The sequence below is a fragment of the Chrysemys picta genome, chromosome 3, assembly GCF_011386835.1.
Source record: "Chrysemys picta bellii isolate R12L10 chromosome 3, ASM1138683v2, whole genome shotgun sequence".
Classification (NCBI taxonomy): domain Eukaryota; kingdom Metazoa; phylum Chordata; order Testudines; family Emydidae; genus Chrysemys; species Chrysemys picta.
Window position 1 is genome coordinate 152862745 of NC_088793.1, and position 25608 is coordinate 152888352.

The 25608-nt window shown below is 45.6% G+C and overlaps 1 protein-coding gene across 3 annotated transcripts in view; it reads right to left on the reverse strand.

The window, feature by feature from the left end:
• The window catches only part of LOC101944093 (uncharacterized), a 68668-nt gene extending 45435 nt beyond the window's left edge, over positions 1-23233 (reverse strand). For 2 of the 3 annotated variants that reach the window (XM_005289512.5, XM_024111404.3), the window contains exons 1-3: positions 22575-23233; positions 9226-9304; positions 4683-5173 (exon numbers count right to left, since the gene is read on the reverse strand). In XM_005289512.5, coding sequence (XP_005289569.2) covers positions 4683-5173; positions 9226-9304; positions 22575-22679 — 675 coding nt within the window. In that variant the 5' untranslated portion in view covers positions 22680-23233. The remainder of the gene's footprint in view (positions 1-4682; positions 5174-9225; positions 9305-22574) is intronic. The other variant, XM_042848521.2, reaches the window with a different exon arrangement.
• Positions 23234-25608: the final 2375 nt, after the last annotated feature.

The window sequence follows — 25608 nt, forward strand, 5'->3', positions numbered from 1 at the left end:
GGCATAAATTAGAGACCAGACAGCCCTTCTAGGCTGTGATCATGAAGCTCTACGTCTGCAAGTGTTTGGTTAACTTATGTTCAATATTTTTCAAAATAAAATTGTGAAAAAATTCAAAAATGTTTCCATTTTGCAGGAGTCAAGATGGACTGACCCATTTTTATTCCTCCCCACCCCCTTTTTTTTTTTTTTTAAATCAAAACTATTATTGAAGTTTTTCATTTACCAAAACCTGGGGTTTCTGAAAATGAAAAGCGTCAATGTTCTCAATCAAAATTTCTTTGAAGAGAGCCACAGAAAAATTCTAAAACAGCAATTTGCAAAATGTTTCATTAAAAAAACAAAAACGTCTTGTTCAAAATAATTCCAGCCTACTCTTCTTTTCCAGTTCTCATGCTGTGATCAGAGCAGAGAGGAACTACTGTGAAAGAGGCCTGTCTGGTGGAGCTTCCATCCTCGCTGAAAGCAGGAAGTACCAGGAAGAAGCTTGTTTCTGCACGATTCCCCTCCTCCACTTCATGGGTTCTGAAAAGCCTCAGCAGCTTGGGAAGCTGAATTGAAGGAGCCTCCAACCCTTTTGAAGTTCACCCTTTGCCAACGAACACTCGCAATCATGCTGCTGCACAGCGACCGTGGGAAGAACCAATTCATGCCTCTGACTCCGAGATTAAAGACGTGTGTCAGGTCTCAAGAAAGGGTCCCCGTCCCTCCAACCATACACACACTCCTCCCGAAACTGACACATTTTGCTCAGCTGTGCATTGGTTCTTCTATTTTTTCTTCTCTAACTATGCAGGGCCCAGATCTGTGAGCCTTACACAGCTAACACTTCTGTAGGCACCAGCGGATGTTTTGGGTGCACCGGGAGTACAGGATTGGGCCCTCTGAATGTTCTATCATTAATTGCTTGTTGAGCAGGGCAGAGAGGCTGGCGGTTGGGGGTAATGTGCTGAAATCACGAGGCTGGGCATTATGCATTCAAGGAGCACATGATGCCAGCCGTGGTGGAGAGGGACAGCTATTGTGATAGGGGCAATGATGTCTTGGAGACAATGGGAAAAAGGGCCCTTTGTTCCGTATTTTTTTTAAAGATACAGAACAGATTTGATCTTTCTTTTGGTGGGACCCTCAGACAAGTCGAAAACGGGCCTCGTTAACAAGGCTAAATTCAGTACACCCAACGCAAAAAAACAGAGCAGGAAAAGTCTGAGTTAGAAGCCTGAAGGCAGGAAATTCACAATTAAAATAAGAGGCTCTGTCCTTACTCTACTGGGGTCACCAGATGTCCAGAGGCATCTGACACCCATTTTCCACCTGGTGGGATTTTAAAACTTGATACTACATCAGTGCAGGAAGAAAAGCAAATAAGGTGAGAGTTGAGATACTCAACACTGGAATAATATTCTAGTGAAAGGAGACAGATCAAACAGGCATGAAACAGATCAGCCAATCATACCAGAAGCAGGACATCTATTCAGCCCATAAATACCAAGTTTATTTATACTCACTAAGAGTCAGTGCAAGATCCAGTGATTTATATGTCTTGATCCTGCTCAGATACAACATTGTGAAATCAGGAGGAATGCCATTTAAGTCAATAGTTACACCTGAGTAAAACCCATACGAGTCAGTGAAGAAGTAGACTCGAGAGTCCAAAAACTTTAGAAATGGATCCAACATTCTCTGACTTACAGAACTACATTTATTCATACAATGAGACTTAAAAAAAAAAATACTGGGCTACCAACAATCCCTGCCCCTGAATAACTGAATGTTGTGGGTGAACCTAAGACCTGGAAATAGTAGGAGTCAGCTGAAGTCAGCCGATTTGAATCTGGCTCTCTATAGTGCAATGAACTGGCTAGTATGGCTGTGACACCTCCGCCTTCTTAATGGATGGAAATCAGGACTGCTCAACTGTGTCGGACAGAGTCAATACAGCTAATGGAGCCTTTACCTCAAACAAGAAGTCCTAGCTGGCCACGGATCTAAAATTCTAGAGAGGAGAAGAGGGATGGACTGATGATGCAACTGGAGAGATCTTCACATGAAGTCAAGCAATGCACAGAGTTACTACCTCTACCTCAGCAGCAGCCAGGCCTCCATTTACCCTCTGCTTGCAATGGTTCCTTCTCAAGTCATAAGAACGGCCATATTGGGTCGGACCACTGGTCCATCTAGCCTAGTATCCTGTCTTCCAACAGTGGCCAATGCCAGGTGCTTCAAAGAGAATGAACAGAACAGGGCGATTTATTGAGTGATCCCATCCCCTGTCATCCAGTTCCGGTATCCGATAGTCAGAGTTAGGCACATCAAGAGCAAGGGGTTGCATCCCTTACCATCTTGGCTAATAGCCATTGATTGACCTATCCTCTATGAATTCTAATTCTTTTTTTAACCCAGTTATACTTTTGGCCTTCACAACATCCCCTGGCAACAAGTTCCACAGGCTCACTGGGTGTTGTGTGAAGTACTTCTTTTGTTTTTTTTAAAACTGCTGCCTATTAACTTCATTGGTTCCTGTGTTATGTGAAGGGGTAAATAAAACTTCCTTATTCACTTTCTCCACACCATTCATGATTTTATAGACCTCTATCACATCCCCCCTTAGTCATCTCTTTTCTAAACTGAATAGACTCAGATTTCTTAATCATTCCTCATATGGAAGCTGTTTCATACCCTTAATCTTTTTTAAGCAACAGAGGGTCCTGTGGCACCTTTGAGACTAACAGAAGTACTGGGAGCATAAGCTTTCGTGGGTCAGAACCTCACTTCTTCAGATCTGAAGAAGTGAGGTTCTGACCCACGAAAGCTTATGCTCCCAGTACTTCTGTTAGTCTCAAAGGTGCCACAGGACCCTCTGTTGCTTTTTACAGAGTCAGACTAACACGGCTACCCCTCTGATACTTAATCTTTTTTGTTGCCCTTCTCGGTACCTTTTCCATTTCTAATATATCTTTTTTGAGATGGGGCGACCAGAATTGCATGCAATATTCAAGATGTGGGCCTATCATGGATTTATATAGTGACCCCATTGTTTTGTATGTATAGTTATGTTTTCCAATATGCATTACTTTGCATTTATCAACATCAAATTTCATCTACCATTTTGTTGCATAGTCAGTTTTGCAAGACCCCTTTGTAATGCTTCAGTCTGCTTTTGACTTAACTATCTTGAGTAATTTTGTAGCATCTGCACAGTTTGCCATCTCACTGTTTACCCCTTTTTCCAGATCATTTATGAATATGTTGAACACAGTAGTACAGACCCCCGGGGGACACCACTATTTACCCCTCTCTCCATTCTGAAAACTGGCCATTTATTCCTACTCTTTGTTTCCTGTCTTTCAACCAGTTACCGATCCATCAGAAGACCTTCCTTTTTATCCCATAACTGCTTACTTTGCTTTAAAGCCTTAGGTGAGGGACCTTGTCAAAAGTTTTCTGAATGTCCAAGTGTGCTATATCCACTGGATCACCCTTGTCCACATGTTTGTGGACCCCTCAGAGAATTCTATTAGACTGATGAGGCATGATTTCCATTTACAAAAAACATGTTGACTCTTCCCCAACAAATCATGTTCATCTATGTCTCTGATAATTCTGTTCTTTACTGTAGTTTCAACCAATTTGCCTGGTACTGAAGTTAGGCTTATCACCCTGTAATTGCCAGGATCACTTCTGGGGCCATTTTTAAAAATTGGCATCATATTAGCTATCCTCCAGTCATCTGGTATAGAAGATGATTTAAGTGATAGCTTACATACCACAGTTAGCATTTCTTCAATTTCATATTTGAGTTCCTTCAGAACTCTTGGGTGAACACCATCTTGTCCTTGTGACATTACTGTTTAATTTATCAATTTGTTCCAAAAATCTTCTCCACTGACACCTTAATCCGGGACCGTTCCTCAGATCTGTCACTTAAAAAGATGGCTCAGTTGTGGATATCTCCCTCACATCTTCTGCAGTGAAGACCAATGCAAAGAATTTATTTAGCTTCTCCGCAATGGTCGTGTCTTCCTTAAGTGCTCCTTTAGCATCCTAATCATCCAGTGGCCCCACTGATTGTTTGGCAGGCTTCCTGCTTCTGATGTACTTAAAATTTTTTTTGCTTAGTTTTTGAGTCTTTTGCTAGTTGCTTTGCAAATTCTTTTTTGGCCTGCCTGATTATATGTTTACACTTGACTTGCCAAAGTTTATGCTCCTTTCTATTTTCCTCAGTAGGATTTGACTTCCAATTTTTAAAGGATGCCTTTTTGCGTCTAACCACTTCTTTTACTCTGTTTAGCCATGGTGGCATTTTTGGTCCTCTTACTATTCTTTTTAATTTGGGGTATACAGTTAATTTGAGCCTCTATTATGGTGTTTTTTAAAAGTTTCCCTGCAGCTAGCAGGCACTTCACTCTTGTGACTGTTCCCTTTAATTTCCATGTAACTAGCCTCCTCATTTTTGTGTAGTTCCCCTTTCTGAAGTTAGATGCTGCTGCGGTGGTGTTCTTTGGCATTTCCCTCCCGCCCTCACAAGGATGTTAAACGTAATTATATTATGGTCGCTATTACCAAGCGGGGTTCAGTTATAATCACCTGTTGGACCAGATCCCCGTGCTCAATTGAGGACTAAATCAAGCATTGCCTCTTCCCTGTGAATTGCTGACTTTTCCTGTGTGAAGCTGACTTACCTGCTGCATTTTTTCCAGGTCAAGGCTGGGTCTGCTGACCTTGTCCCCGTAGCCTTGCCGGTGTCTCTTACAAGGCATGACTTGCTCAAAGCCGGCCCCAACACTCGTGAATATCAGAGGCCTGGAGGTTGGGTTCCGCACCAAGGGCTGCAGTCTCTTAGGAGGGGAGGCACTGAACAGCACTGGGCTGGGGCTAGCATGCAGACCATCGGCTTGTTCCACCACGGGCCGGAAGGACATGCCACACAAGTTCTTCACTTCCTCGTCACTGGAGGACGTGTTGTTGCTGTCACCACAGCAAGAAAGCCTGCTGACCTGAGACCACTTCCGCTTCTCGGTGGCAAACTCTCGGTTGATGCGCTCCAATTCCTCTTCCGAGCTGTGACGATCCAAGCTAGCATGGAAAAGGGCCCGGACCTTACAGCATTGATTCTCCTGGTTCTGGAGCTGATTGGTCGCAAGAGGGGTCAGTGTGCAATTCCGTCTTCTCTCTGAGGGAAGGAGGAGAAATGTGAGTGGTAGGACAGGTGTGAATCACACCTGCTATACAATCAGGCCTATTAGCTTCTGATCACCCCTTCTTGATCCTCCAAATAACCACTTCAATTGCTCATTAGCATATGGCTGGAAGGCCACAGATCGCAGCTCAGCTTTAAGTTGGCTCACTGGACCCCAGCCAGAGAACCACCAGTTGGACACAGACTGTACAGCAAGTATATTGACACACCAGTTATTTCAGCGCCTGAATCTATTAAAAAGCTGGGTCCCTATGTAATGTGCTGGCTTTGTGTGTGAGAACAAGTGGATGACGTTGCCTTCTAGTGGCTGACTCTGTGAGACGATATGGGACTTACAAGTAGTGTTATTTAAAGAAATTCTCCTGAGACTCTAATGGCCGAAGCAGTGTTTTTGAGCTACGTGTGCGTACCAACCCCCCTCCAATTATTAAAGTTGCTGAACACTCCATTATAAGATCCATTTTCAGTTACTTATAACTTTGACATTTGTGCTAAAATTTTTAAACATTAACCATTTGTGCTAAAATTTTCCATGCCAGGCGTCTACCTCAGGCTGAATGTTTCCGCAAAACTTCAGCCAAAATGGTTAACTGGTTTCCAAGAACAAGGCTAGGAAAACACACATTTGTTTTGCCAGTGTTAAAAAATTCTGCCAACCTTTTCTGTGAGCTCTAGTGCCCTCGCAGAGCAGGGAGTTAAAATTTGGCATGGGGAGCCTTTTATGTCAGGGATGTGCCTTTTGCCATCCCCATAAAAATCCACCCAAATTTGGCCCTCCAAAAAAATCAATTCACAGAAGCTCAGCAGAGGCTTGCTAGAGTTTTGCAGCTAAATTCTCCAGAGATTCCATTGCACTGGGCCTGCTCCAGTTTGGGGCTGAGCAAGACTTCCCTTGCACTTGTGGACCATGCCCTGGAGCTGAGAGTTCTCAATGATCCCCTGCTGGGTCCAAACATGGTGGAGATGGAAGCTGCTTGTTCAAATGTAGAGGGGCCAAGAGCCAGACCTCAGAGATGGTGAGCAGAAAGGAGTAAGGACAAGGAGTCTGGGAAAAGTGGAAACTGGGACTATTTGGGCAAGAAGACTGGGAACTGCTGGGAGAAGAAACTGGGAATGGTTAGGCAAGAAGACTGATACAGGCAGCTGGTGGAAGGAAAAGAGTGGGGAAGGAGATGGGGTGTGGGACAGGAATCTGGAGGGATGAGACTAAGACTTGCTGGACAAGCAGACTTGGGCGGGAATGAGAAGCCTGAGAAATGGAGAGAGGGATTGGCTAGGTGAGGAGAAAGGGGTGGGGCAAGGAGCCAGAGCGGGAAAGAGGCAGGACTGGGACAGGTTGGAGTGTATGGGGTAGAAGGGGTCAAGTTTGGGAGGAAATGGGCAGAAGAGTCTGGAATCCCCTCTAGAGCCTGGAATGGAACCCAAGATGAACCCTCTTCTGTCAGCAAATATCTGTGAAACCCATTGGCCATATGTCTCATCCCCATCTAGTGCTGGTCCACAGAGAGGACAGCAACCTGCTACTACTACCCGTTACTTTGTTAGCTCATGTGGCAGTGGTCTCACTGGTGGATCTCAAGGTTCCACCCTGCTGCTGATCCACATGTGTGTCAATCTGATGCCACATGATGGAATTTCTATTTTCTCCGTTTCTTTTTAGAAAACCTATGAAATGGAACCCACAGAACAAACTAAATTAAAAGAACCATATGAAGGATTGCAAAGTCGTGCTCTCAAAAGTCAGGAAGCACCAGAAGTAAGGTTGCCTGTGTTTCTTTAAGTCAGCCCCCGTGGTGTATGCATTATGAGATGGTCTCAATTACATGAGCGTACACTATTTCTTCCACAGGACCCTGCATCATTCAGTGCACAGGATGGACCATGCTCTGGAGATGAATCATGGTTGTCTAGTGAAGGAGGAGACTGCGGCCTGTACAACTCCTGCCTCGTATGTGGAGTGCAAGAGTGGCTAAAAGTCACTCCAACAGAATCAGGGGCAGGGGAAGGAGAAGGAGTGAACTCATGATGTAGGCAGTTGAACGCTGCTGTGGAGAATTGGATTCTATCCCTGCTTTTGCCATAGAATTCCTATGTGGTGCTGGGCAAATCACTTCAACCAAACTTTCCACAGGTGGCCATGAATTAAATGTTCCTCATTTTCTGGGTGCCTGACTTGAAAACCTGGGATGTGATCTGCAGAAGTGAGCACTCATCCCAATGGGAGCTGTGCTTTGGATATAGAAAGTGCTATACAATGATAAGTTCTCTGAAAAATCAAGTATTATGTATCTCAAATGGGGCAAGGTGTGTTGGGAAAATAAATTCATTAATCTTTGTGAAACACTCCGATACTGTAGTGATGAGCACCATAGGCTTGGTCTACACTAAACCCCCAAATCGAACTAAGGTACGCAACTTCAGCTACGTGAATAACGTAGCTGAAGTTCGAAGTACCTTAGTTCGAACTTACCTCGGTCCACACGCGGCAGGCAGGCTCCCCCGTCGACTCCGCGGTACTCCTCTCGCCGAGCTGGAGTACCGCAGTCGACGGCAAGCACTTCCGGGTTCGACTTATCGCGTCCAGACAAGACGCGATAAGTCGAACCCAGAAGTTCGATTGCCAGCCGCCGAACTAGCGGCTGGGTATAGACGTACCCATAGAAAAACCCAGGAGAAATGAATCATTGTGTCTTCACAGCAGGGTTTGAACAGTGTGCAGTAAACAAACAACTCAACAAGGACGAGAAAACAAAATATTGAAGAGCTCTCATTCAGTGAGCATTGTACATTTTGGGCTCTCAGTGAGCCACGTGTTCTGTGGAAAAAAAACAGTATGTGCTCATGTAATTAAAAACTGGCTCCTAATGCATACCCCCAAGAGGTCTAATTTTAGGTAGAACAGGAAACCTTACTTCTAACACTTCCTAACTTCTGAGAGCTAGACTTGGCAACATTAATCATGTTATTGATGTAGTTTTTTGTGAGTAACATGATATTATATAAAAACTAGATCTGTTATCTGAAACTTATGAAGAGAAAGCATTGTCCAGTAGATAGGGCTCTGGATTGGAAGCCAGAAGACTGGGTTCTAAGCTCTGCCATTGACCTGCTCGGAGACCTTCTCCTCCCTGAGCTACTGTTTCCCTGCCCTGAACAGGAGGTTAATGATACTTAAGGCTTGTCTCCACAGGGCCACTCAATTGAATTAACTAAAGGTGTGAAGTTAAAGTGCATGAACCCCGCCATGTGGATGGCCTCATTCAGAAGTAAAGAGGAATTAGTTCACTTTATCTTCACTCCTTTTAAAGGAGAATTAAGGGCTTTGTCTACACTTGAAATCCTACTATGGCACAGCTGCACCACTGCAACTGTGCCGCTGTGCACTTCAGTGTAGACACTACCAACGTCGACGGGAGAGGTTCTCCCATTGCTGTCATTATTCCCCCTTCCCGAGAGGTGGTAGCTAGGTCCCTGTGAAGACAAGCCCTTAGTGAACAGCTTAGAGAACTGTGGCCTTGGTCCTGCAAACACTTGCACAATTTCATTGATGTGAGTAGTCCCACTGACTTCAAGGCTGCTCTGACTTACTCTGGGCTGAGCAGGTCTACGCATAGTCTCAGAATATGTGGGTGCAAGACTGGCTTAAAGCCACTCAAATAGAACAACTGAAATTAGTCCCGTTGTGTACTTGTACACTGGCAGGGACCTGTTCATGTACAGGTAGCTTAAGAAGGATCCTTTCTATTGATACCCTTGTGAGCTGCTGTTTACAACCCCTGCTGATTCCAGCAGCCCCATAGGGCTTCCTGAGCAAAGGTTGTCAAGCTAAGGAGGATGTACATGGAGATGGGAGCATCCACAAAGCGTCCACTAAGGAGATGCAGGCGAGACAGTAGAACTGGCTGTGGTGCAGGAGGGATAATATGAACTGGAAGGCAAGTCTCTTCCAGGGCAGAGGGGCAAGGCAAAATGCACTTCCACCATGGCAGCCTTGATTTATGCTCTTTATTCCCTTGTCCCTTTACCTCTGTCGATCTGAGCAAGCTCCTGGTTCTCTCCCTCAGAGTCATCGCTGTCCTCCTCATCACTTGGGGGGTAGGAGATCTAGGTGACAAGTCAGAAAGGGAAGGTTTCATCGTTGGTATTAAACATCTGATGCCCCCTGCACCTCTGCTGCCCACACCCACTTCCCCAACCTCTCCCACTCAAATCCTGCAGCCACCCACCACCATGAACCACACTCACCCTGCGACCACGCAGACACCCTGCATAAACATCTTCCTCCCCAACCTCAATCTCCACGCCCACGTACCCATCTACCAAACCCAGTACAAACGCACACTGCCTGCTTCCACCTCACCTCCCCAACCTGTCCCCGTAACACAGTGGTTCTCAAACTTTTGTATTGGTGACCCCTTTCACACATCAAGCCTCTGAGTGAGATCCCCCTTATGAATTAAAAACTCTCTTCTTTATATTTAACACTATTATAAATGCTGGAGTGAAGCGTGGTTTGGGGTGGAGGCTGACAGCTCACAACCCCCATGTAATAACCTTGTGACCCCCCTGAGGGGTCACAACCCCCAGTTTGAGAACCCCTGCCGTAACACAAACACATCTCCTCCTCCCAATCTCCCCAAACACACATACCCTGTAACCACACACAACCTGTCTCCACATCCACCCCACACGTACGCTCACTTCCCCAACTCCTCCCCACCGTGCTGCCACCAAGTTCCCCCCCCCAACACACACACATCCTGTCAACAACCACGCCATCCTACAAACCACACACATAGCCCTACACCAGTCACCCAACATGTGCACCCACGCTCTCCTTCTAGGAACACACGAACCACCAAAGAACATACATGCCCTGCCACGCTTTCTGGAAGAGTCCAGTGCAATTTACCAGAGATGACACAAATTAGATCCTATAGAAATATAATAGGGCTGTCTAGAATTTACTTCCAAAAGCCTACCGAATATGACAGAAAGAGACTCCTTCCATAGGCCTTTTAGAACCACCCCCCAAAATTTCATAACGAATTAAATCCTATAGGACAGATGAAAAAGATCTTTAGATAGGTTCTCATTTGCTATTATGCTCTATAGGACTCTTCCATAAAGGGCCTTACACATGGCCATGCAGCATATACACCTTCTTCTCCAAAGCTAAAATACCCACAATGCCCCTTTCCTACAGGCACACATGCTATGCCACCACACACCCACAAACACACAAGGCCTGCCACCATTCAACCCATGCCAACACCCCACCAATAGGCTTTCCCCATTAGCAGTGACTTGATTTAGCAGCCACTTTGACTGGTGCTAAATCTTCCAGGTATATTTGGAATAGACATTTCATGTTGCTGACAATTCCAGATATACCTGGATTTGGCCAACCAATGCACCTGAACCAAAACCCCATATCCAAGCACCTACTAACATGGGGGCTATAGGTTTGTTTGGAATTTTTTAATCTAAATTTGGTGGCTGGCCCCTATGCCTGAGATGGACTGAAGTAGAGCCCTGGATTCAATTGCTGCAGCTTGAGTCCAATTCTAGATAGAACACATCTGACGTTCTGCTGAACAGTCCACATATAGCTGCGTAAAACACACCTACTGTGTTGCCAAATGTGCTGATACACCTATGGAGACTGTGCCTGCAACGCTGCTGAATGTGGCACACATAGGAATTACCATAGTCCTCAGACCTGATATCCAGCTAGCCCGTATCCCATCTCTGCTAGTGGCCAGCACCAGATGCTTCAGAAGAAGATGCAAGAATCCCAAGAAAGCCCACATAATGGGCAATTTTGGAATAAACTGCCTGTAGAGGAATTTACTTTGTATCCCCAGGCCATTAGTGGTTGCCCAAAGCATACAGTTTTCTATCCTCTATACATTTTTAATCCTACCTAAAATAACTGTGCGTGGTCCTATTATTCATCTAATTATCAAAAGCTTTTTCTGAATCCTGCTAGGCTCTTGGCCCACAACAGTATCCTGTGGCAATGAGTCTCACAGGTTAATTATGAGTTGTGTATCGGAGAGGGGGAAAATATATTTCCTTTCAAAGTTTTTAATAGGCTGCCTTTTAAATTGCATGGTGATCCAGGTAGAATGCACACATGATGTTGATACAAATCTATCTTCTCATACTCCACTGGTCCCCAGGAAATGTCACTGGAGTAACACAGCCCAGCGGGTGCACACAGGGACTAGCAGTACAGGAGAAAATTCATTTCACTGGGGCCATATGTGGACAAAATAAATAAGAGGACTGGAGAAGGTCTACAGCTGGCACCAAACACAGGCACAGCATCTGTATCAACCCAACCACCATCCTGCAGTCTGATGTAAGTGGGCATTGTCAAATCTTCCCTACATCCCTTCACATTTGCTTCTCGCCCTCCTGTATTTGCAATGCCCTGCTAGAAACTGGAAAATATTTTCCTTCCTGGATGGTTTGAGAATTTCCCACTACTACGTGTCAAACCATGACAGTGGGAGCTGGATTTTCCTGAGCTCGGCATGCTGCTGAAGTCAATGCAGTTGCTTGTTTCTCCACACCAGCTAAGATTACATTGTGTGTGTGTGAGCGCACACACACACACACACACACACACACACACACACACACACACACACTTTAATAAGGACATTTAGCACTGAGGAGAGGTGCCAAGTTAATAGCCATGGAGTATGAAGTCCTCCATTTGTCCAGAGGGCTGGTAGAATATGTAGCTATTATTTGTATTAGAGCAGTGCCCAGAGGCTCCAACTGAGACTGAAGCCCCATTGTGGGACATGCTATACAAACACACAGTGGGCTTCTCTTCAATCAGAGTTAACTCAACTTGTAACTTGATTGCTGCCCCTAACTTGAGTTCTGTCCACACACACTGAACTCAAGTGTGGTTGCTGTTAGCTCAAGCTTGCTGGCCTAGCAGGGGGGGATAGGCTAAAACTTGTCAGCTGCTAACATGACCACTCTGCAGTTTGGAAGCAGGTTAGCTCCTCGAGCATCGCTAGTCCTCCAATGCCTTCCCACAATGCCCCATGTGCCCAAAAAGGGCAGACAAGTTCTCCCACAATTCCCTAGGAAAGAATACACAGAGTGGCTCAGTTTACTAAGCAGTGCTAAGAAGCATGGCACATGTAGAGTTGCCAACTTTGATTGGATGAATTCCTGGAGGTTTCATCACATGACATTATCTTTAATTAAAAAATTAATCTTTAATTCCTGGAGACTCCCGGACAATCCTTGAGGGTTGGCAACCCTGGGGACATGCTCTCAAAAGTCTCAGCATGCCACATACCACAGCAGCTGGAGTGTCATTTCACGTTGTGACTTCTCTCGCTCAAGCTGAGTAACTCCAGTGGAGATAACTGGAGTTAACGCTTCAGTGAAGGCGTGCCCAGCAAGAGACAGTCCCTGCCCCAAAGAGTGTACTCTGTGCTTTTAACAATGATTAGAATGGAAAAACTGAGCCTGTGGCAGTAATACCACGGGAGTGCCCATAAGTGCTCCCATACTCTGGTATGGCGAGCAGTGTGATAGAAATGCCTACATTGATAGATGTGGCTTCTACCATCCGTATAACTATTTATCTTACTGAGACAAACAGGTTTTTAGCACTAGCCACGAGACAACAAGCTATGCTCCGTTCTGCCTCAGATGGCGTTCACAAAACCACCAAGTGAGGTCTAATTCCAGAATCACAGCAATTAGAGATGGAAAATACCTACTAAGTCATCCTATCTCTCCCCAGCACTTCCCTGGGGAGGCCATTCCACAATCCAACAGCTCTTACCCGTAGAACATTTCACCTGATACTCAGTCTCAACTTTTCCTTTGTTCAATTACATCCCAATACTCTTACTATAGTTAGACCCCTAGAGGCCACACTCAAGAGTGATTTTTCCTCTTTTGGTCTTTCCACCTTACAAATATCTGCAGACAACTATCATGCATCTCCATAGTTGTTAATTAGACTGTATTTTAGTTCTTTTAATCTCTCATTTTATTAGTAAACCTCTCCACATCTTAAATCATAGTTAGGCTTTAAAAAAAAAAAAAAAAAAAAAAGAGTACAGTTGAAAGGTGCCAGACTGACAGCCCTGGAAACTGAAGTCCTCCGTTCATCTCCAGAAGTGATACTGATACAGCAGTGAAGCTTCCCCTGCACGATACCCAAGAAATGTGCCTCAACCCTGACAGATGGGCTGCTTTCATGGTAGACTGAATATTTTTCCACACATCATAAAATTAGCCGGTGGAACTCACTGCCACAAGATATCGCCAAGGCCAAGAGATTAGCAAAATTGAAAAAAAAACAAAATAAGGGCTGGACATTTATATTGATAAGAATTTCCAGTATTATAGTAAAATTTAAACAAACATTTTGGAAGGATATAAACATTCATGTTTCAGGGCATAAGCAACCTCTGAAGTGGAGAAGAACTTCTCTTCCCTAGCTCCTCCTGACTTTTACCCATACTACCCTGCTCTCTTAGGTGTTCCCAACATCAGCTTCATGCCTCTACCCTCCACTGAATGACCCATGCTTTATATTAGCCTCAAATTTGCCTCTGTCCAAACAATCCTTCATGTTAAATGACAGCATCCGTCAATGAGTTGTCTGCATCACAAACATAGGATTGGTGATGGAAAAGCTCATACATGCCAAAAAGGCCAACTAGCTCCTTCCTTCGTTTACTGCATAAGAAATAGTGTTTGCATCTGTGTGCAAAACTAGTGGGAATGGGGGAGTCTCCAGTTCACTCACACACACACACACACACACACACACACACACACACACACACACGTGAGTGTTCCCAAGCTACAGGTCAGGGGTGGAGCGCGAGGGCCAAATGTGCATATAACGTCTGTGTGTGCGTGAATGGCAGTTCGTCGGTGCACATGTGTGACAAGCAAGCTAGTATATCTGGAAATGTGTCTCGGTGCAAGTATAGATGTTTGGCTGTTGTGAGTGCACGGGAGCATCAGGGAGTGAGAGCAACAGTATGTGCTTTGGTGTGTCCGTGCAAGTGTTTGAACGGGTAGTTGTGTTCGCCTCTCTGTGCTAGCAAGCATGTGTGTCAACATTGCTGTGCATGCGTGACTGCGTTCAGGACAGAGAGGCTGGGAACGTATGCGAGTGCACGACGCACACGTGTGTTGAATCAGAAATATGCTCCTGCTGTTTCCAGTACTCCCCGTGACGCACACATCGTCTCAGTGGGAAGCTGGGGCTGTGTAAATACTTTTATGAAACAAACCATCCTCGTGGCTGGAAGGGCAGGGGATTAACTGCAAATCATCCTCAATCTTGCTTGTTCACTCTCCCCCTTCAAGCTGGAAAACTCCTGCCTTTCCTCAAGCAGCAGCTTGTTCCATCCAAACTGGTGACAGTAGAATCATAAAATCATAGAATATCAGGGTTGGAAGGGACCTCAGGAGGTCATCTAGTCCAACCCCCTGCTCAAAGCAGGACCAATTCCCAACTAAATCACCCCAGCCAGGGCTTTGTCAAGCCTGACCTTAAAAACCTCTAAGGAAGGAGATTCCACCACCTCCCTAGGTAACCCATTCCAGTGCTTCACCACCCTCCTAGTGAAAAAGTTTTTCCTAATATCAACCTAAACTTCCTCAACTGCAACTTGAGACCATTATTACTCCTTGTTCTGTCATCAGGTACCACTGAGAACAGTCTAGATCCATCCTCTTTGGAACCCCCTTTCAGGTAGTTGGAAGCAGCTATCAAATCCCCCCTCATTCTTCTCTTCTGCAGACTAAACAATCCCAGTTCCCTCAGCCTCTCTTCAGAAGTCATGTGCTCCAGCCCCCTAATCATTTTCGTTGCCCTCTGCTGGACTCCTTCCAATTTTTCCACATCCTCCTTGTAGTGTGGGGCCCGAAACTGGACACAGTACTCCAGATGAGGCCTCACCAATGTCGAATAGAGGGGAACGATCACGTCCCTTGATCTGCTGGCAATGCCCCTACTTATACAGCCCAAAATGCCGTTAGTCTTCTTGGCAACAAGGGCACACTGTTGACTCATATCCAGCTTCTCGTCCACTGTAACCCCTAGGTCCCTAGGAAGAGAGGAGGCAAAAAAAGAGTGGGAGGGAGCTGCATTGCTCTACAGCAACCCCTGCAGGCTGATTGAGGAATGCCATCGACAGGTTTCCCAAGAGAGAACTGTCCAATCTGAACCAGCTGAAGTGCCCTCTGTTACCCAAAAATATATACATAGAAGCTGTTGAGCTCTCAGTCTGTCAGCTGGGCTCCCTCTCTCCCTAGCGTACACACATCTGGCAGCAGCACAGCCCCCTAAAAGCCACTGGCCATGGTGCCAACAGCAATATTAATTCTTAGTTGCCACACTGTCTTGTTTATCTCCTCCAAATAATGAAGCTGACTTTAGATGGTCGCCTGGGACAAACACGTTGTTTCGTATGTAACAGGTGAAAGGGCAAAGGAGGATTTCTTTTCCCTCCAGCACAACTGCAGACCCTTTCCCACCAAATTGCGGTATCTGGCTGGCAGGCTGGCACTCCTATATTGAGAGAGGAAATTCCCCATTCAAAGATTTCCTCTTCCACCTCACGCCCATGTATGCAACTGCAAGCTATGACCTCCAACACAGACAAGAGAAATCATCACTCAGACGAACCCACTCCAGCCTGAAAAGGACAGAGATGCCAAATTTGCTCTGGGACTTTTAAGGATGGGGGAAAAAAAATAAGGAGGAACCAGGAAGGTTGCTTGGACCAGCGGCGAGGGCCAAACGTGCAAAGCCAAACACAGATAGAGGGCTTTGGGTAGCACCTTGAACGCTTGTGGTGCATTTTAGACACACTTCTATGCATGTTCGCTGCTGCCTGACATCCAGGAAGGGAACCCAGCTCAAAATGAACCACAAACCAGAGCAAATGGACCAATCTATTTTCATTGAAATTCAAAAAGTAAATGAATAGTGTTACAATGAGGCTTTTTTAATTTTTAGATTCAATAAATTCAGGGATTATTAAATATAGGGACAAACCCTGAGGTCCCTTCTTGACCCACAGCTAAGGACATTTCTTTCTTAAAACTACAGGTTAGATCTTTATCAGCTATAAATCAGTGTTGCTTCACTGGCTTCTCACGTTTCACAAGCCTCGCACTGTGTGATATTTTTCTTAAATCCTCAGCTTCGGAAGTCAAGAGATTATATGAAAATCTCAGCTTTCAGTTTTTTGTTTTTGTTTATTTAGTTTCTAGCCCTCGTGATGGAGGAGAAAAGCTGGCAAATGTGAGTCCTAAAAGTTCAAAACCCAGAAGCACCCCCAAATTTGTCTCATGACTTTTAAGCCAACCTCATGACTTTTGGCAACCTCCTGAGTCATGATTTTGAATGGTTGTGGGTTGGCAATACTGCTACATAGATCAGCTAAGGATCTCATTTTAACCTGCTGATGTTATTTTAGGCCCCAATTCCACCAGGTACTTAAGCATATGCTTAACTTTAAGCACATTAACAGTTCGTTTGAAATCAGTAGGTGTACTTACACACTTAAAATTAGGCACATTGCTTAAAAGTACCTTGTTAAATTGGGTCCTTAGTTACTGCTTGACTCCCCAAAAGTGCTTCATAAGATTGAAACTAACCACAATAGCATAAAGCTACAAACAGTGATGAGGAAAGGAAAACGTCTTCAGTTCAGATTTTAAAACGGAGCCTGACGATCTTAAGGGAATGAATTCTTTGTGATGGGAAGAGCTAAACGGGCATGAGCAGCAAGCAGAAAGGGATGGGGGAATAGCCTCCTAAGGAGACAGGGATGAAAATAAATTCCATTGAGCAAGACTTTCATCAGCTGAATGAGCAATCTGGTAGGAGGCCAGCGGATAGATGGAGCACACAACTGCAGCAGCAGCAGAAAAATCAGAAAGCCAATACTCTGCCCTGACGAATAATAATCATGAGCACTTATGCAGTGCTTTGTAAGGGAACCCATTCAGCATTAGTAATGAGCTAGATGGTAAATACTATTCTCCTCATCTTACAGATGGGGAAACAGAAAGAGGGAGGGGCCAAATTCAGACCCGGTAAATGGCCAGAGCAGTTAAGTGGCATGCCCATGGCAATACAGAGTAGTGAGTCAGAGCAGGGCCAAAAGTCCCTGTCTGCCAGTCCCATGTTTAGCCACTCGACCAGTGGTTCTCCACCTTTTTCACCCAGGACTCGAAATCCATCCATGGCTTCTTGCTGGGACCCATCAAAACCCCAAGGTCACAGCAGAATCCTATAGCTGATTCTGGAGGCAGATGCCAGGGGGAAATCATTGAAGGAGTGAGGGGGCTGATAAGGTGACTTCTCTACTGACTAGACCATATTGCTGTATGCACTGAGCAGCCATGAGAGGCTGTTCTCTGTTACGAGACTCAGATGAGAACAGCATTTGCCTTCCTTTCATGGGCTAAAAAGTAAGCACCCTTCTCATTCCCCTAACCAGAAAATAGTGCTTCAAGCCAGTAAAGAATTAGTATTCCAGATACAGAATCATTTCAATAATATTTCTGGATTAAAATAATAATAAGTGTGTTGATGTTACAGTAATTCAACAATTACTGTGTTGTCAATAAAGTTATTCACTGCTGTCATGGTGTCAATAAAAAGTAATTGGCTAGAACCTGTGATAGATGCATCAAGGCTATTAATTTTGTGCGCCTTGGGCTAGGTATTTCAATCTATCATTGATTATTTGCACTGCAGTAGCACGTAGGCGCACCACTCAAGGCCCTAGTTTGACAGGCATTCTATAGACATGCAATGAACACACAGTCCCTGCCCCGAAGAGCTTGAAATCTAGGCTTAAAAACTAGACTCGTAAATTGCACCAACTACATATGCACGCAGTGGTGCAAACAGTTAACCGTGGATGGAAAAAAATGCATCTGTGTGATTTGTGAGAGTAAAAAGAGTGCTACAGTTGCACATGCAAACTCGTTTGGATACACACAATTAGCCATTTTGTTCCTATTGTTGTATATTTTTGCACTCTCAGTTACCTGTATCTTATTTATCCCATGTACCTAGGTACAACTTCATGGCATATTTTTGAAAACTGACCTTCTATGGTTAGGCCTAGTTCTTCCAGAAGTGGTCTCCAATGCAGCCAACCCAAAACTGGAGTGTGATGGTTCTCTGTATACCCAGGACTGTGAGTCACCTTATCATCTTCTGCTTCTAGTGAGTGGTAGGCTTACCCTGACCGTGGTAACTGGGTATTAGCTCCCTAATACCACCAGCTTATTAACCATTTAAACACTCTCCTCTGGGCTAAGACAGCCCCCGCTTTGCCCTGCAGATTAACAAGAAGTGCACCCCAGTCGCCGAGTCCCTTTGAAACATTTCCCTGTGACTCCCAGCCCCTGACACTGGCTACTCACAGAAATCCCAGATCCTCTGTGCCCCAGTTTACTAGGTTTCCCTTAAACCACCACTCCTAATAATATACAGCACTTTTAATGAAACAAAGGAAGGTTTTATTTAAGAAAACATAGCGATTCCCCTAGAAACAAGAGAGAGTGATGGAAACAAATGGTTATAATACAAAACAAAATCAGAAAACACCAACTAGCAGCTATACGTATTAATAGTTACCTTTCCTATCTAATACACTAGACTTTCCCCCCAAAGTTCAGTCTGTTGCAGAGCTGGCTGGTTCCACAGGAACCAGGATTCAAACGTACATGAAAACACCCCAGCTCAACAAGATGTCTCCTCAGTGAATGGATCCAGAGTGCCTCTCCTCCCTCTGTGTTATATTGAAACACTCATTTGTCTCTGTTCATAGGCAGGGTAATCCCCTTGTCTGTTGTAATGGTCCTTTTTTACCTCCAAGTGGCTTTGACTGTTTGCAGTTGCCTTTGATGTTTTTCCATTGACTATTCTGGGATGGGGCAATGGTAGACCACTGAGTCTGGCATTACCTTACCAGCTAACTAGGGAGGAATGGCAACTCCTTCCTGCATGAACAGGCTGTCACCGAGTAATATCATTCCCTGGTGACGCCTTTTAACCTTAAGACCACAAGGGCATAAACTTCAATATAATTACATTATTCCTTACATACCACACGTACACGCATAAAACTATGATTATGAATGTCGTTAAGTTGCAAGCTCTCAACAGAGACCTTACATGTTACTCTTTATGGATAAATACCCTGTAAGCAATGTACTTGATGTAGTGAGTTTGTCAGGTCTGAGATGAGAGTTGTTAGCAAAGAACAGGGAATCATTTGCCAGTGTGTCACGTGGGGGTACAAATAACGGCACTCATTTGGATGTCTAACTACCTGCTTCAGGGGTTCAATTTTGGAGGTTTGGTTGAGGCCCAGCTAAAAAGCAGTACTCTTAGAGGGGTATGGTTCTCTCTTACTCCCTCACTTGGAAAATTTCAACAGAATGCTGCTCACAAATTTAAACTCCCTTTCTCATTTCCTCAGACACCCTCCCCGCCCTACAGAGTCTGTTCTACAGCTGCTAGTTGTTACAGAAGATGGGTCCCAAACTGTAAAATTCAGATCTGGCTTTGCCTCTAGATTTTTAACACTCCACCAAGGTTTGGAGGGTTTTGTATTTCAGGTTTCAAGTTGGGCCTCCTCTCTAGCAAATATGATCAGATGACAGAGGCAACAGGTGAAGCTGTATGGGACGGCTCAGTGTAAGGAACGTATGGCCACATGTGTAAAGACACCATCCTTAGTAGGAATAGAACCCAGGGCCTCAGCACTGACAGCACAAGCAGCGCCTGCATGAGCTAGAGTAGTAATTCCATCAGCTGCTATGGTAGCAGGTTCTTATTCTCAATGAGGCCAGCCACTAAAGTAACATGACCAAACACACTAAGCCCATTTATTACATGCAGTACCATTAGTTAGATCCACAAAATGTTCAGGGGCTCTACTCTGAGAAGCATCCAAAAGTTTGAGTGCCAATCTAAAAATCTTTCCAAACTTCTTGAGTCTGCAAAATTGGGCTGGAAATCCACTGAAGAACAGTCTCAGTTGCAAGATTTCAATACTGCCTGCTTCCCGTAGCGCTAGAAATGTAAGAACAGTCTGTTCCATGGTATTAGGAACTTCCAGCAAGCATGTGAAGTGCAGAAACGCATGACAATGTGGGTGGAATCAGCTAACCAGATTTAAAAAAAAAACAAAAAAATTGCTCGGTTTGGGTTTTGGCTGGAGGTCAGATCTTATTTTATCCAAAGTGATTCACTCATCCTTAGTCTGACAACCATAGACCTGATCTTACTCCCATTCATGGCAAAACTCCCACTGACTTCACTGCCTGCAGGACTGGCCCCTTAGACTTTCGAAACAGCCTTGGATGAGTAATTGTAGCCCAAGAATACATGCATCGTGCCCGCAGCAAAATGTGCAAATTGGGAAGCTGAGGAGATGCCGACGTGTGCTCCAAGAATATGGTGCTCAGAGGGCCCGTTTGTGACCAGCTGCTCCTGGAGTGTGTAAGGGAGCGGGTGGGGGGTTCGGGCAGGCCCCAGACACAACTCTCCAAAGCACAGGGACTCTACATGTCCCCGGTGGTACCTTCCCCAAGTCAACAGCCGCTAGAAGATCTGGCCAGATACACAAGGGATAGTATTGTGTACTCCATGAAGTAGTGAGGAAGGGATGCTGGCCTGAGGTAAAATCCCACCCAGAGCTCCCCACAGTGGTTCAGCTCCACATTGTCCCCAGTGGCCATTAAGGCATGTTTGAGTCCAGAGTGTGGAAACTCTGGCTTCGTGCCCACGCATGTTTGTGCCAGTCATTGTATGAGCAACTCCGGCAGGTTGCAATGACACTTGCACAGACCTAAGTGTCAGGCTTTGGAGACACGGAAATCTAAAGGCTGTATCCATAGACCTTCAAAAATGCAACTTGCTTGTTTGTGCCGAAGAACCTTGGCACTTGTGTGAATAAAATGGCTGATGCCTTACAGCTAGTTTGTGCATCCTGAAAGCCTATGGGGCCCTGTTGGTTCTCAATGTCTCATCTGCAGCCCCAGAAACCTTGCAGGTTTCGGAATTCAAGATTCAGAAAGAAAATTAAAACAAAAGGTGGCTAGAGCCACACAAGGCCCAAAGAAATAGTCCTGCGCACTGCCCACGCACAAAGCCTGTCCTGCACGGGATCAATCTGCCACAATCTAAAGTAATGTCCCTATTGCCTCCAAACAACTCCCTCTCCTCACCCCCCTCAAAACCAACAGAATCCACAAGCCAAACTGGAAGAAGTGAACGGGACACAGAACGTGGATGAAATATCAGCCCCATTTCTCAAAAAGTTGCCACCAATCTAGCCAGAGGAACTATGCAGGAGCACAGATGCATACTACAATCTGTCCCTGTGTAATGCATACAAAAGACTCCACTGGAGACCGCTGCATAGCACCCCCACCCCCCAAACCAAGCAATAAAGGCTGCTATTTTTCCCTGGTCCCTTCTTTGATTTGGGGCCAGATTCTGCTCTCACTAACACCAATGCAAATCCAGTGAAACTTCCCTGATTTCAGTGGGATTACTCCAGATTCACCGCCCAGTGTCCCAAACCAGAACCTGGCACTTTTTGTATTCCTCTCACCCTGGCTCCATTTTTATTTCCCAACATATGGTTGATAAATTCCTCCTTGCCTTTTGCAGAGGGGGCTTGGATATACATTGTCCTGAGTTTGCAGTCCCTAGCTTTCCTGTACAAACTAAATAGGGATATAAGTAAGGTACAGAAAGCCTTAGGTCAATGAAGTGAGACAGGCTGCAAACTCCAGGTCTGATTCTGGCCTTCAGATCCAGGAGAAAGAGAACTGCAAAAATATTGAAGAGAATGGAGCTCAGACTAGTTATGTTTACACAGTGCCTACCACAATGGAGCTCCAACCTGGCTGAGATCTCTAGGTGCTACTGCAACATCAAAGAGGTGTGATTTTAGATACATAGATAGATATAGATACACACACACACCCCTCTGCTAGGCAACTCTCTCGGCACTCAAACATGCACCTTATTAAAAATATTACAGGCTAAAAGACCAATATATATGTTTCTCCACCACACACCCCTTCTATATTATATCCTGCCTTGGCAAAAAGGCAGGCCTGCATTCAAAGGAATAGGTCTTAATAACATTAATGCAGTACAGGCCAATTCCAACCCTGACTGGCACTCTGAGCAGGGTGAAAGGCAACTGACCCAGGACACGGAATGCTGAAAGTTAATAGCTTTATTATCCCGCTTATTAATTAGCTGCACCATGCCAAAAAAAAATAATAATAAAGACATGCTGGGAGCTTTTCTTACCTTTAGCTGGAAAGGCTGGATCTCATTCAAACTCTGGTCCCTGAGCTTTTTGGTTAGGATCTTCAGCATGGTATAAATCCAGGGAGCGAAGAAAGGGTTAAGCATGCACACCCGCACACATCTACATCTGCTGAGCTGTTGCTGCTTTGCTGGGAGGCGCTCAGAATAGCTTGCATTCAAGCAGCCCCCCAGGTACACAGACCTCCTAAAGGCAGCCAAGCTTCAGCTACCCTGATTTCAGCACTGCCCCTCCCCTTCCTCCTCCACCACCACTCTCTGTCTTTTGGCCCTCACTTTAAAAAAAAAATCCCTTTTCAACACTTAAAAAAAATTAAACTTCTCTTCTTTCTACAGGCTGCAGAAGGAGTGAAGGTACCAGCTGGCAGGGCTCTGCAAGGGACAGGAGACATTTGGTGGAATATGGTTTTATTAAGAAATGGAAAAGCTGTTTAGCAGAGGCCCTGGGCTCTGCTCATGGTAATGGTCTAATATGCCATCTCTCTCTCTCCTTGATGCCTGCTGCTCCAAACAGGCATCCTCCCTCTCTCTCTTTCTCTGTCGCGCCCCTCTTCGCTCTCTTCCCCCCCTCATCCACGCTCCCTCACACACACACTGACTCTCTGTTTCTCTCTCTCAGTCTCTGTGTCTTCCAGCAATGTGAAACTTGTAACAAACAGAACACCCAGCCAAGGCTCTCATTGGCCAGCCAAGGAGGACTGTGTCAATTTCAGTGGGCAGGGCTTCCATTTAAAGGGAAATCAAAGGGGGCAGAGAGCCACCCCCTCCCCCAAACCACTTTGTGGGTCCTGGAGTGGCAGGATAACAGGTCTCCCTCTCCCCCCCCGCACACACGCTATAAACCTTGGAAGGGGAATTTCTACAGGGGGGTTTCAAAAGAGATCACTCGCTATGTAGCAGAAGGAAGTGTTTCTTATTAAAACAAAAAAGAATCAAGGTGGGTTTCTCCTAGCCTTGCCCTCCTCTCTCGTACACAATCTGATCCTGCTATACAGGATCATATTGCTGCCTGTGTTGTCCTGTGGCGAAAACTGACAAAGAGGGGGGGAGCTGAAATCCAGGAAGCCCATCAGCTCCCTGAACCCCCTCAGTGCACACAGAATGTCTGGCTTTCCTTTTCTAGCAGGGCCTATTCTGGGAGTAGGGAGATTGGAACTACAAGGCAGTGAGGGTGGGCAGGGGTGAGCCCACCTACCAGAATACTGGGAGGCAAGGGTGTTATCTGCTCATGGACTGAGACTCTCAGAGTCAGGATGGCTTTAGGAATCAGTAACGGGAGCCTTTCACCACTGGTTTGAATCCACCCACATAGTGGCAGTGACAGAAAGTCCTTATTAACTAATGGGCACTGAGTGGTCTCTGTCCAGTGGGCAGCTGTATCCATCACTATAGGGCACCCTTGTTAGCACTCTGCTCACACAGGAGAAGGAGGGAGTGGGCCACATGAACTGACCTCCTGGAATCTGCCCATCCAAGTCAGATTCAAACCCATGACCTAACACTGAAAGGTTCCCTATCTCACCCCTCAGTCATCCAGGCCCTTTTGGGAAAGGTACTACAATGACAGCATTGGAGACAACTCTTCTCTCCGCAGCGCAGGTGCAGTACGGGAAGTGACAATACAAACTTCCCCCACACCACGGTGCCAATGTGTCTGCAGCGACCCCCTCTGTGAGTAAGGGGGTTATGCAGGCTCCAGGAGCCCATACGCTTCTCAGCCTTGCTGGTGACCCTGCCAACAATGTTACCAGTGGTCCTTGGCCATTCTGAACTAATAGGTGGCCACCAGCTCGTTTCACATCGGATACCATGTGGCCATCAGGATCAGTAATGCCAAAGTTATTTCACAAAAAGAACAGGAGTACTTGTGGCACCTTAGAGACTAACAAATTTATTAGAGCATAAGCTTTCGTGGACTACAGCCCACTTCTTCGGATGCATATAGAATGGAACATATATTGAGGAGATATATATACACACATACAGAGAGCATGAACAGGTGGGAGTTGTCTTACCAACTCTGAGAGGCCAATTAAGTAAGAGAAAAAAAACTTTTTTTGCCCGTCCTTCGAGCCAACCAAGCCTTTCAGCCCCACCTGCCCCAGGGAAAAGGAGGTCTCAGCTAGTGTAGGAATCCCCAGGAAGGCCTGCGTGGTAAACATGTCAATTCTCTGTTCTCAGCCAAAGCGCCTGTAACAAGATAAGGCAAGAACTGATAATCTGCTGGCTGTGAAGAAGTGAAAGAATGTTTTAGCTTCACAAGAAAAGGACTGAATTCAGCTCCAGTCAGCAAAGCCATTTTTCTTAAAGGGCCCCCACACTCCCTGAGCCTGCATCACGAAGACACCCCCTTCGTCTTCCAAGGGTGCTTCCTTACAAGGTGCTAGGAGTGGAGGACTTCAACCCTTGTATCTGGTATAGTGTACTCAGAGCGTACTCCACCTATCTCAGGGCAGGTCTTCACTATGGGGGGGGGTCGATTTAAGATACGCAAAATTCGACATATCGGAGCCGACTTACCCCGCTGTGAGGACGGCGGCAAAATCGACCTCCGCGGCTCCCCGTCAACGGCGTTTACTCCCACCTCCGCTGGTGGAGTAAGCGCGTCGATTCGGGGATCGATTGTCGCGTCCCGACGAGACGCGATAATTCGATCCCCGAGAGATCGATTTCTACCCGCCGATTCAGGCGGGTAGTGTAGACCTAGCCTTAGACTACAGGCCTGATTGTTTCATTTTCAATGGATTTTCCCTATGTCTCTCCAAGAGGTACTCCCAAATTACTCCAAAGTGAAATCAAACTCAGCCCCTATAACCATGCCTCAGCAAATATCAGGAGGCTGTCTAGATATCTCTATCTAGGTGTTTCATGTACACAGGAACATGGGTATTGGTATATCAGATCAGACCATTAGTCCAGCTAATCCAGCATCTTGCCTCCAACAGAGGTTAATACCAAATGCCAGAGGAAAACATAAAACCTCCACAAAGCTGTGAGATATTATGTCCTGTTGGCA